Genomic DNA, 12604 nt, shown 5'->3' with positions numbered 1-12604 from the left:
AAGTTTATCCTCCACACACTCAAATATAACCAAAATATAGTAAATACTCCTCTAAAACTGTCAATTAATAAAAATGTAAAATATCCCAGAAATAAAAGAATTATGAAACATTTGTAAAGATATAGATGAAGGCTGTAAAATATAGTCAAACTGGATGTGAAATAATTTCAAAACACACACGTTAAAAGTAAAACTGTCAAACACAACACTATAGCAAAAGAATCTATGTTAATTCAAAATAATTGTAAAATATCTTCAAAATGTCCTTGTAAAATAATCTATAAAAAATGCAAAACGATGTTATGATGTCTCCGAAAATACCCCTGAAAGAATATATGTCATCAAAATATTTTCAACAATGCTCACAAAAGGATATATTAAAATGTAAGTCCTTTGAAAATCATAAAATATTGTAAAATGCAAAACCCTTGAAAAATCACAATATGTAGAAAAATGTAAAATTTTTGAAATGCTCAAAAACAGTCACGTGTAAAATACTTGAAACTCATGAAAATGATCAAATGTAACACCTTTAAAAACCACCAAAAATAGTAAATTGTAAAATACTTGGAAGTTGTAAAATATTGAAATGTGAAATCTTAAAATCTGAAAATAGAAAAGTGTCAAATATTTGAAAATCATGAAATAGAAAAACGTAAAATATTTAAAAACTCTCAAAATGGAAAATATCTGAAAAATATCAAAATAAAAATGTAAAATATTTAAAAAATAGTAAAATACTTTTACCTTTTTTCACTTATTATTCCCTTACATACACAGTAATGATTATTTCTGTGTTTTGGACCTCTTCTTTGATTAAATCCCTTACTTTTTCCCACTCTAGTCTGTCCAAACCACACCCAATCCTAGGTATAGCCAACTTTTTTACCCTTTGTTCTTCACAGTGTTTTTTGAGTTCATGTTCTGGACTGTTTAATAAGTCCCCCTTTAGTTCTTTGTGTGTTACTTTTGTGTTCTTTTGAGAAATGTCAACCTGCTGTTGTTCCCCTGTGTTGGATTCCCCCTTTTGGTCCTGCAGTTCCTGCAGGTCCAATCTTACCATATCCCTTAGGAGCACCCAATCCGCCAATTATTGATTTCTGCATCTGGAGAGATGTGCATGAGAGATGGTTTTCTGTTTGGAAAAACTTGAAACAATATCATTCAGTTTGGTTAATTATGTTCTGTGATCAAGATTTTTATTTGTTCAGGGTGCACTGGGTTGAACGGACCAGGAAATGAACGACCCGTCAGAAGTTCAAATGGTTTAAATGAGGTCATGCGGTTAAGATTCATACGTTTAACTTTTCCCTGTCATTTAGGATGGTATACGGTCCCGAAACGGAAACGCAATCCCAGTGCACTCTCAACCTTTTGTAAATCCGCATTCTTAAAATGTGTACCGTTGTCTGAGCGATTTATTAGCAGAAAACCGTAACGCGGAATTTATTGGTTAATCAAACACTTAATCACCGAAATCGAATCTTCCTTCCCCGTGGGCCACTCCTTTGGCCAACCTGAAAACACATTCATGAAAACTAAAAGATAACGTTTACCTTCCACTCTCTCCCCCAGGTCTGTGTAATCGATAACCACTTCCTCACCAGGTCCCCGTGGCGGGAAGACTCCTGCGGCACATTTCACTCCAGCACGTACATTGTGTATGGAGCACACCCTGCAGTTAGCGATAAATTCTTTAACTGTAGCAGCCAGGTATTGGTGCCACCACTGGTTAAGATTGGAAATGGTTTGTTTGATTCCAACATGTTAGGGGGTGTGTGCTTGAGTGATAAGGGGTTCTATCATACTAGGTGGAATAACTAGTTTACGTCAGGTCCCACCCAGCCATTGTCTAAATGTACCGCCCCTTTGTGAAGCCACATAGATTTTTCCTCAGGTGAGGCTTTGTGTTGTTCTACTGCTATGTCTGGGTCAGGTAAAATGTTATTGGTACCTTCCTGTTCCGCATCTTGTAACACCATTTGTGTAATGTACCCTGCACCTTGCTTTGCCGCCATGTCCTATCTGGTTACCTTGTGCCGCATCTCAGTTACTGGTATCATGACCTTTACATTTTATGATCGCCACCTGCTTGGGTTTCATAATAGCTGTTGCTAATGCTATGATGTCTTCCTGATGTTTAATAGGTTTGTTGTTAGCTGCCATAAAACCACATCTTTTCCACTTAGGCAATTCTGTTACAACTGCACCCACTGCATAGGTAGAGTCACTAAAAAGGTTAATTATTTTTCCTTCTCCCCACTCTAGCGCCTTTGTCATTGCCACAATTTCTGCTCTCTGAGCTGACTGATGTCCCTGTAAAGGTTCTGCTATCAATATTTCAATGTCTTCCTCTTCCAGTGCTGCAATACCTATTCCTGACCTCAGTGTTGCATTCGAATCTCTGAAACAGCATCCATCTGAAAACACCATAACTCCCTCTGGAATGATTTTTGTCAACAAATCTGGTCTAATTTTCTCTTCCCTTTCCACGGTCATACAACAGTCATGGGGTTCTCCTTCTGTCCAATATGAGGCCATGTTTATGCCCTCATGCGTGAAAACCAAATTTGGTTGTGCGAGACAGTTTTCCAACTTTCTTTGTCTCAGAGTGGAAAATGTAAATGATGACGAATTCACAAAAGCTACCACAGATTGTCCGGTGAGTATGGTCAAACAATGTTTCTCACATGCTCTGCAAGGGGTAAACAGAAGAAAGCATTAGCGAGATAGATGCAAGTATACCATGATTGATTTTGAGTGATTTCATTCAGAGAAGTGTATGGGTTTGGAACAGGTAAAGTTGGAGTTTTCATGATTTGATTGATTGTTCTCAAATCATGTGCCATTCTGAATTTTCCTGTGTTTTGTCTTTCCACAGGCAGAATGGGTGTGTTTCAATTGGAATCAGCATACTCTAAAACCCCTGCGGTTAACAAACCTTCAATGGTATCTTTGATACCTTCCTCTGCCTTTGGTTTGTGCTTATACTGAGGCCTCCAAATTGGATCATCACATGTCAGCTCGAACGAAATTTCTGGGTAATTTTTACAAAACCCTACATCTGTGGGACTCTGAGTCCATAACTGGTCGGGCAAACTTTTCAACATTGTTTCAGCATCTTCATGATCACTTTTCTCCCTACCATGCCATCTTGTGAGCCATTCGTGTTCCAACACTACAGTGTCTTTTGTTTCCTGTGTGATCAAATAATACCCTGAGCTAGATGAATATTTTACACCAGGAAGTTGGGTTTCCCTCCAATCTGTTAAGTGTATTCCCTTCTTTACCATTGGTCCTAGATCTTTAGCTTGGTGTTGGGGGTGTACTAACAATGATATATGGGGTGATGCCTCTTCCCTCATTTTATACCATTGTTCCTGTTCGGGGGTAAGTTCTACAATACCTGCCACTCCCTCTTTGCCTATCAGTATTCCTGCCCCAAAAATTTCCCACTGTTCTCCTGCAATGTTATCAAATTGTTCTTGGTACCAGTACTCTTGTGTTCTATCATAAAACAGAGTGACATGCAGTGGATCTATTAGCTGGGTGTATGGCGCTAATGACAATATCCAAGGTTCCCATTGAGAGTACAGATCTTTCAGGGTGTTACCTGTGTCCCCCAGAAGCACCCTCCCCCAGTAAATGTCAGCTCCCTGTGGAGAGGTGTTTGCAGAAAGTAACCATTGTCCATGTGTTCTCATTGTGGACATGATGGAACAGTTCATGGTGATACCATTTTTCACAGTTACTATAATCCCCTCCGGGCTGCATAGGATTTCAGCTCCAAGTTTCACTAGCAAGTCTCTTCCCAACAAATTTGTCGGTGAGGAATATGACAGCAGAAAAGAGTGAGTCAGTGATTGTTTTTTCATGCACTGCACTGTGAGTTCTTTGGAGAATGGCAGTCTAGTTATAGCCCCGGAAAACCCCCTTACTTCAGTGGTTTCGTCTGAAATAAGATTTTTTGGAAGTTCAAAGTTCAGTGTGGAGTATGTTGCCCCAGTATCCACCAGGAATTCAACAGGACGTGTGTTTACCTCCAAAGTCAGCAAGGGTTCCGCCCTGACCCTGCTGAGGTCGTTCCGTGGGCTGTCTCAGTACCACTCCCTTTCCCCTCCAGTGGACAAAGGGTACTGCGAGTGTGGTCGTGGTGCTTTTTCCACGTTAGGGGCCATGTGTGGGTTATGGCCTCTGCCCCGAGACGGTCTCTGTTGGGCTCCGAGTTCAGGTTGCCGACAATCACGGACGAAGTGTCCCGGACGACCACAACGGAAACACCCTTCCCGATACTGCACTCTTCCCCTCCCCCTATTGTAATCCCCACCCCTACCTCTATTGGAGTAATACATTGGTCTTTGGGTGGTTCTCTCCCATATAACATTTGATGGGTCAGCTTCCTGTTCTTTGTTATATCTTGGAGGGGCTTTCATCTCCTGAACTACCATTTGTATATCCTTCTTTTTCCCTTTTTCTTCATTTAATTTAGATCTTGCTTCCTGCAACTGTAATTTTAGCAACTGTTTTTTCAATTCCTCTACTTCCCCTACCTTTTCTTTTTCGTTCGCCCTAGACATGTGATGAAGGAAATGTCGTTCCCAAACCTCACATAAAGCACCTGGTAAGTCGGGGTTGGCTTTTATTTCATCCTGTACAGATTTAGGAGTCCCTTCCAATACAGCAGCTCTGAACATCTGTTCCTGTATTCTATCTGAATGTGGATGAGCCCCTGTTTGCTCTTCCCACTCTCCTTTGCATCGACTCAGATATGCTGCTGCTGTTTCTTCCCCTTTTGGAGAAAATTTTATATTGTAAAGGGTGCCTGCTGGCGCTGGGTACAGCTTTCGCAGTGCCTTTCCCCAATCTGATGCAACTCGACAGTATGGATAGTCATCATATAATCCTACCGTTCCTGCCTCTCGCTCAATTTCCGTAATCTGTCCTACAGTCAGTACCTGTCCCAATAATGCTCTAAGGTCTCCGATCGCCAACGTATGCCCTTGTGTCAAAGTTATTACCTTCCCTATCCATTTACCCCCACCACTCGTGATATGAGGTAGCTTTGCAAGGATAGCTCCCATGTCTGTGAATGACCATGGTTTGTATTCTACCTTTCCAATTGTCTCCACTAGGGGGCAGATATTAGGTACCCTACGAATGAGATGTAGTTCCCTACATTCCTGTTCATATTTCAACTGGATATGTTCCCTGTTCTTCAACCTCTATCTGACTCCCAGTCTCGTCCACTGTTATGAATCTGCTACTCAATGTTTCTCCTGGGGTGCTTTGTGCTCCGGGTTGAAATGTCCTTTCCTGTACTACGCTATTCCATTGTTCCCTCAGTTCTTTCTCCAGAGCTGCCATCTTCTGTTCTGCCTGTGCCGCTTGCTCTCTATGTGTTCTCATCAATTCAGCTGTTTCTCGTGCTATTTCTCTCTCCTCTGTCTCGTTTTCTGTTATTAAATTTAATTTCCCTGATTTTATTTTCCAGCGATTTCCCTCCCGCTGCTCCATGTCCAACACACCCTTTTGTACTTCAAATACTGGCAACTGTGTATGGGGCGGGGCATATGGAGGTGGAGCAGTGGGTGGCAGTGCTGGATATATGGATGCTATTTCCCTCCCCTCTTGAATTTTGTTTGCTTCCTTCTCTTTAAGGTCACTCTTTTTTATTTCTACTTTCTTTTCTGTCTCTTGTCTCTCTCTATCCAACTGTACCAAAGCCACACAACTAACTGCCATACTATGCCACAAATGAAACTCTTCACGTAGTCTCTTCACTTCCTTGTCATGCTTCTTTCTAGCTAGAAACCCCACTTCCTTTTTGTCCTCTCTCTGAAACTTCCTGTGCGCTTCACTTTCTTGAACAATTACTTGCTCTTTCAAATTTGTCTTCGTCCTATCTTCGTAACCCTTAAGTTGTTTCCATTCTTCATACATTTCTTGCAATTTCTGAGTCTTTTTGAGCCTTTCTCTTTCTTCTAACCCACTCAAAAGCTGTTCTACGGCTGCCTCCCATTGCTCTTTAAGAGTCTTCATGTTATCTTCCACTAAAATATGTCTTACCCTGAATATCTCGTTTATTCTTCCTCTCAATGTTATTTGCTGTCAGTCCTTCTGTAAATACACAAAAATTCTCACAAAATTATTTTCTGTGTTTTCTTAGTCAAACGAACAACAATCACCTCTTCTTATTAAAATTAAAGTTCACTTTAATACTATTGCCAGACAATAAAATTCAGTATTGTTACTTCTTCTTGAAATGAAAATGTAATGGTATTCAACTCTTGCTTGATGACGGTTAAAAAGGATTCAAGATGTTGTCAAAACTTAAATCAAATTCAATCTGGCAATATGTAACTCCTGTCAGAATTCAAACTACATTCATTCTATAAAACTTGTCAAATTAGAAATTTAAAATCTCAAAAATGAAATGATATTTAGGACGTATTAAAAAACAACATCTATCAAAGTTAAAAAATGTAACAATATGTCATACTGGTTAAAGTTAAAAAATAAAATTTATCAAAATTAAAATGTAAGAATATGCAATGCTGGTTAAAGTAAAAAACAAAATTTATCAAAAATAAAAATTCAATATTGTGTAATACTTGTTAAAATTAGAAACTACAAATAAGCTTTGCCAAAATAAAAAATGTAAGGGCCTTCAATACTTGTCAAAATTGAAATTAAAGTTCACATCAATAACATCTATTTCTTATCACACGTTCAAATGTCAATTTCCATAAAACAACCAGCACTTCTCAAATCTCTTGCTGATCTCACTAATTTTCTAAAGTTTTCCTGAAAGTTACAATATTCTTATTACGGCTCGAAACAATGCATCCAATACGCGTCTCAATCAATTCACAGGCACCATATGCTTTTATGATAACCACGGCTTAGTTTCAGACAAAGTCGGCTGAGTTCTATTAAACCCTGTTCCACTACTGCAATCGAAATTATTAAATATCAGTAATCGTTTGAATCTCTCTACTTCTACACTTTTCGTCTATTATCTCTCTCGGACTGGGTGTATTTCTCTTCCGTACGCCCTTTTCGGCTTTGACAATCTATAACATATAACTTCTTTCAGTTGTATTTTTCTTCAAAATGAAAGTAAAACTACCAGCCCGTCACGGAAAGGAAGCAGAATGAGAGCACAGCTTCTAAAGTGAAACTAAATTACGCTCCGAGCTGAGAAGTTCACAGTTTTCTCTTCCTTACTCTTAAATCTTGTTAGAAATGAAACAATCTCTTCTTGTAATCAATTCACCGAGAACAAATATCCATTTCAATTTATTTTGAAATCAAGTATAAAGAAACTACTCTTTCTTCCCGAGTCACACCCCGGAATGAAATAAGAAAATGGACATCCACACTAAAATACAATAAACATAAAATATACTGCAGAAACGTCTACTCCTTTAAACATGAAATAACACTAGACAACTCCGGAGAATCACACATTCACATCAATAAAACAAAATAAAAACTGGATCCGTCTACGCTTGTACCGTGTAAATGAAATAATACTAAACAAAATCCCCCAAATACACACAATAGTAAAATACAATATACACAGGATATAAAATATGCTTTTCTACAAATTGAGTTAAAATTTGCTGACAGTAAATTGCAACCACAATAAATTTTTTAAAGACGGAATCCGACGGCTTTTAAAACTAGAAATTTTATTCCAACTTCACTTACAGTAAAACGATTAGTAATTGAACACATAAAAACTGAATTACGATTTTACTTATAATAAATCTAGACAATACTCAGATTTTAGGATGCTAAATTAAAATTTACTGATCATAAATCTGACTCAAAATAAAATGTCTTCGTAAAAATAGAAAATTAAATCAAAATTTAAGATATACAATTAAGTACAAATCAATGATAATAAAATTGAATAAGAAAAATAGAAAATTTAATTAAAACCTAAGATATAAGATTAAGTAAAAACTTGTTAATAGGAAAAATAGAAAATTGAATAAAAATGTACTAATCGTGGAATTGAATAATAGCAAAAATATTTCGTAAAAAGATAACACTGAATTGCAATTCACTGGCAGCAAAAATCAATAAAAATATTTATCCAAAGAAGAAGTTGAATTAAAATATACTCACAGTAAAGCTGATAATATACCGGTAGCAAACAGCGCAAATAAACAGCACATTTAAAAATAAGCAGCCATTTCGTACAATCTTCAGTAAGTTTCAAATTCCTATTCTTTAGCACAACTTAACAATATTGCTTACAATAAAACTTTTTCAAATACCAATATTCTCTTCGTATTTTCGACTATTTCGTGGCTTTCTTACCACTTTCACTTTCTCTTTATGCGGTCCAACCGCTGCGTTGCCCGTGGTCCCTGACCACTTTCTCGGGTATGAAACCCACTTCAATCTCTATGTATCGCGGTCCAACCGCTCTGTGTTCCCAGAACACTAAATCCTATTCTACTGTATTCTATTCCCGCGGTCCAACCGCAACGTGTTCCCAGAACACTAAGTCCTATTCTACTGTATTCTATTCCCGCGGTCCAACCGCAACGTGTTCCCAGAACACTAAGTCTTATTCTACTGTATTCTATTCCCGCGGTCCAACCGCAACGTGTTCCCAGAACACTAAGTCCTATTCTACTGTATTTTATTCCCGCGGTCCAACCGCAACGTGTTCCCAGAACACTAAGTCCTATTCTACTGTATTTTATTCCCGCGGTCCAACCGCAACGTGTTCCCAGAACACTAAGTCCTATTCTACTGTATTTTATTCCCGCGGTCCAACCGCAACGTGTTCCCAGAACACTAAGTCCTATTCTACTGTATTTTATTCCCGCGGTCCAACCGCAACGTGTTCCCAGAACACTATCCTAATCTAATGTAATTTTATCCTGCGGAAACAATAAAAACCGCTACGTGTTCCCGGAACACGCGTCCAATTTTACTACGCTAAAAAACGTGGTACGTGACCACGTCCGGATCCCGGATCCTCAGTTTCTGGAATGAACCATTTTCCAGGGAATTTAAACCCGGAGGTTAAGGACACTCGTCAGTGCCGGGTTTCCAACTCTGCGTTCTCCGCGTTCCAAACGCGCCTGGTCCCGGACCAGTTATTAATTCCTTGTATTGTTTTTTTTTTTTATTCTTATTTTTCTTTTATTTTACTATTTTTCTTTTATTTTATTTTAATCGTATTATTGTTACTTCCCTTTTTATTTAATTGACACATTTAATAGTTCATTTGAGATATACAATTTAGATAAAAATGACAATAATCATTGTATCATTAATTATTCTTCACGACATTTAAATAAAGCAGAATTTTGATATAACAGGTATCTGCTTACCTTTCCTATTTTGCGCAAGTGGAATGTCGAGAAGAAAAATCAATGATGTCCAGTCCTCCTCATCACGTCGGGGTCACCAATTGTTGGACTTTAATCGTCCTGCATGTTCTTAATGAGGAGATCAGACACGTAACTCAAATCAAATTATTTTTAATAAGTATCTCAAATGAAATATTACAGAGCTCTGGGTCAAAAACTGTCCCTGTCTTTACACAACACCAATGCAGAAACAAATCCCCCGAGAAGCGGTTGATCTCTTCTCCCTCTCCCTCTGACCCAAAATATATATATGTGCAGTTTGGTGGGGGCCTGTTCGATGGAAAGTTTTACTTCTTTCTTAAAGGTTCACCAGACCCGTTCGATGGAAAGTTGTACTTCTGTTTTAGAAGTTCATCCTGTTATAAATAGCTATGACCGTTATTTCACCCTGCCCCGACATCCTGTTTTTCTCCCCAGGTGTCTCTGCAAAGCAAAAGTTAAAAAACACACATACATACATACATACCGAAAAAACTCCAAGCCTGCTAAATTTGCACATGACATTTAAAAGTCAACTATCAAAACCCATATACAATGGAATCATATCTCTAAGCCTGCTAGACTATTCTAACTTTAGTACTATATGCTAAAGGTTAATACTCAAAGCTATTCTTAAAATCTTTAAGATTAAAGGCAATGCAATCATTAATAATGCAATAATAAAATCATGATTATTCAAAGCACGGTTAATATTCATATTTCAAGGATATGCGGATGTGGGAATGTTCTAATTTTCCTTCAGTCACCATTTTAGGAGGAAGTGCAATCAGCAGCAGGGGCTTCATGTCAAGGGCATACAACTTCTCAAGCTGGAACAGAGAGGTTGAGAGATCAATTGGATATATCCACCAAAATGGAGTTTACATCAGAATTTGTCCGCAAGATTGATCTGAAGTTACATCAAAGCTAGAAAACATCTACAAACAATCAAACTATTGTTTTTACATAATTTTTTGTTAGATAAATGTGAAAAGTTTTAACCCCCTAGACATAATAGTTTAGAAAAAACAGTAAACTTGAATTATATTCTTATTAATAGTGTGGATGTGTGAGGCAATATATTGTACCAGTTATTATATCAAGTAATTTATTTGCGTATGTCAAAATAATAAAACACTTTTGATGAATGAGATGATTGGAAAACTACATACCAGAATGGCAGCATCATCAAGAACGTGAGACTTAATTTTTTTTTCATGGATTCCAACCACTGCTTCTGCTGACTTTGAAATTTTTCCAGCTTTTTTTGGAGTCTGACATGTTGGGGCTGTGGATGTTTACAAAATGAACACATTTTAAGTCCGCAGTATATTTTTTCCCTGCAGTTTGGGCAGGTCTTTTTTTGTGGGGCTGAGGGAAAAGGTGGCAGGTGTGGAGGTGACTGTGGGGCTGACATTAGGTGTGGCAGGGATGGGACATGGAGGGGGAGCTGGAGTGGTGGAGGCAGCGAAGTCATCATTTTGCTTAACTGGAAAAGCAAGAGAGATACAGATCAGTTTAATTGCATGTGATAGAAGAGTTGTGGAGCAGCATTAAGACATCAGTAAAAATCTAGGACCTACTTGCACTTTCCTGCAGCTCCACTAATGTCACCATGGGGATGGCAGGTTTGCTGGACGGCAGCTCCGCCAAGGCCCTCATGGTGACCTCCCTCTTCTTTTTTTAAATAATTTGATTCTTCTCATCGCACTGAAAAAGAAAAAAAATAACCTTGTTGAGTAACAGTTTCATTGAGCACAAAGAATTAATTAAATGTCTAACACAAATTACTTACAGACACATCTTCGTGGCGTTTTATTTAATGTTTTTCAAAACATTTATACAACCCCAAAACAGAAAAAGTTGGGACACAGTAGAAATTGTGAGTAAAAAAGGAATGGAATCATTTACAAATCTCATAAACTTATATTTTATTCTCAGTAGAATATAGGTAAATATCAAATGTTGAAAGTGATACATTTTGAAATGTCATGCCAAATATTGGCTCATTTTGGATTTCATGAGAGCTACACATTTCAAAAAAAGTTGGGACAGGTAGCAATAAGAGGCCAGACAATTTAAATGTACATATAAGGAACAGCTGGAGGAGGACCAATGATTAGGAATAGGAATGTTGTCCCATTCGTGTCTAATATAGACTTCTAGTTGCTCAACTGTCTTAGGTCTTCTTTGTCGCATCTTCCTCTTTATGATGCACCAAATGTTTTCTATGGGTGAAAGATCTGGACTGCAGGCTGGCCATTTCAGTACCCGGATCCTTCTTCTACGCAGTCTTGATGTTGTAATTGATGCAGTATGTGGTCTGGCATTGTCATGTTGGAAAATGCAAGGTCTTCCCTGAAAGAGCCGACGTCTGAATGGGATCATATGTATCAAGAACTTGGATAAACCTTTCAGCATTGATGATGCCTTTCCAGATGTGTAAGCTGCCCATGCCACATGCACTCATGTAACCCCAAACCATCAGAGATGCAGGCTTCTGAACTGAGCACTAATAATAACTTGAGTTGTCATTGTCCTCTTTAGTCCGGATGAAATGGCATCCCAGTTTTTCAAAAAGAACTTCAAATTTTGATTTGTTGGACCACAGAACAGTTTTCCACTTTGCAAAAGCCCATTTTAAATGAGCCTTGCCCAGGGAAAACACCTGTGCTTCTGGATCATGTTTAGATATGGCTTATTTTTTGACCTATAGAGTTTTAGCTGGCAACAGCGAATGACACGGTGGATTGTGTTGACTGACAATGTGTTCTGGAAGTATTCCTGAGCCCATGTTATGATTTCCATTACAGTAGCATTCCTGTATGTGATGCAGTGCTGTCTTAGGGCCCGAAGATCACGGGCATCCAGTATGGTTTTTCAGCCTTGACCCTTACGCACAGAGATTGTTCCAGATTCTCTGAATCTTTGAATGGTATTATGCACTGTAGATGATGATAACTTCAATCTCATTGCAATTTTTCTCTGAGAAACTCAGAAAACTATTTTTCGCCGCAGCATTGGGAGAATTGTTGATTCTCTGCCCATCTTGAGCTCTGAGAGACACTGCCACTCTGAGAGGCTCTTTTTATACCCAATCATGTTGCCAAATGACCTAATAAGTTGCAAATTGGTCTTTCAACTGTTCCTTATATGTACATTTAAATTTTCTGGCCTCTTTTTGCTACCTGTCCCAACTTTTTTTGGAATGTGTAGCTCTCATGAAA

General features: G+C 38.3%; 1 protein-coding gene across 3 annotated transcripts; it reads right to left on the bottom strand.

The window, feature by feature from the left end:
- Positions 1-752: 752 nt before the first annotated feature.
- Positions 753-9400, bottom strand: LOC135718193 (uncharacterized). Of its 3 annotated transcripts, none has more exons than XR_010520661.1 (2): positions 4041-9352; positions 753-3952 (listed from the first exon to the last, which is right to left on the bottom strand). XR_010520661.1 is itself a non-coding variant. In XM_065240472.2 (2 exons), exon 2 carries the CDS (start codon positions 5079-5081, stop codon positions 4098-4100), a length of 984 nt encoding a protein of 327 aa, XP_065096544.1. In that variant the 5' UTR covers positions 5082-6117; positions 9360-9400; the 3' UTR covers positions 753-4097. The 3 variants fall into 3 exon arrangements, 2 of the variants coding, with proteins under 2 accessions (XP_065096544.1, XP_065096543.1); XM_065240472.2 differs by adding an exon at positions 9360-9400 and having other exon boundaries at positions 753-6117; XM_065240471.1 differs by having other exon boundaries at positions 753-6117; positions 8137-9352.
- Between the last annotated feature and the right edge of the window lie 3204 nt (positions 9401-12604).

This window comes from Paramisgurnus dabryanus, chromosome 10, assembly GCF_030506205.2.
Source record: "Paramisgurnus dabryanus chromosome 10, PD_genome_1.1, whole genome shotgun sequence".
Classification (NCBI taxonomy): domain Eukaryota; kingdom Metazoa; phylum Chordata; class Actinopteri; order Cypriniformes; family Cobitidae; genus Paramisgurnus; species Paramisgurnus dabryanus.
The sequence above is the reverse complement of the archived record's forward strand: the minus strand, read 5'-3'. Positions and strand labels throughout refer to the sequence as shown.

Coding starts and splice junctions, on each gene's coding strand:
- LOC135718193 (XM_065240472.2), bottom strand. CDS start 5,081: ATGGGAGCTATCCTTGCAAAGCTACCTCATATCACGAGTGGTGGGGGT.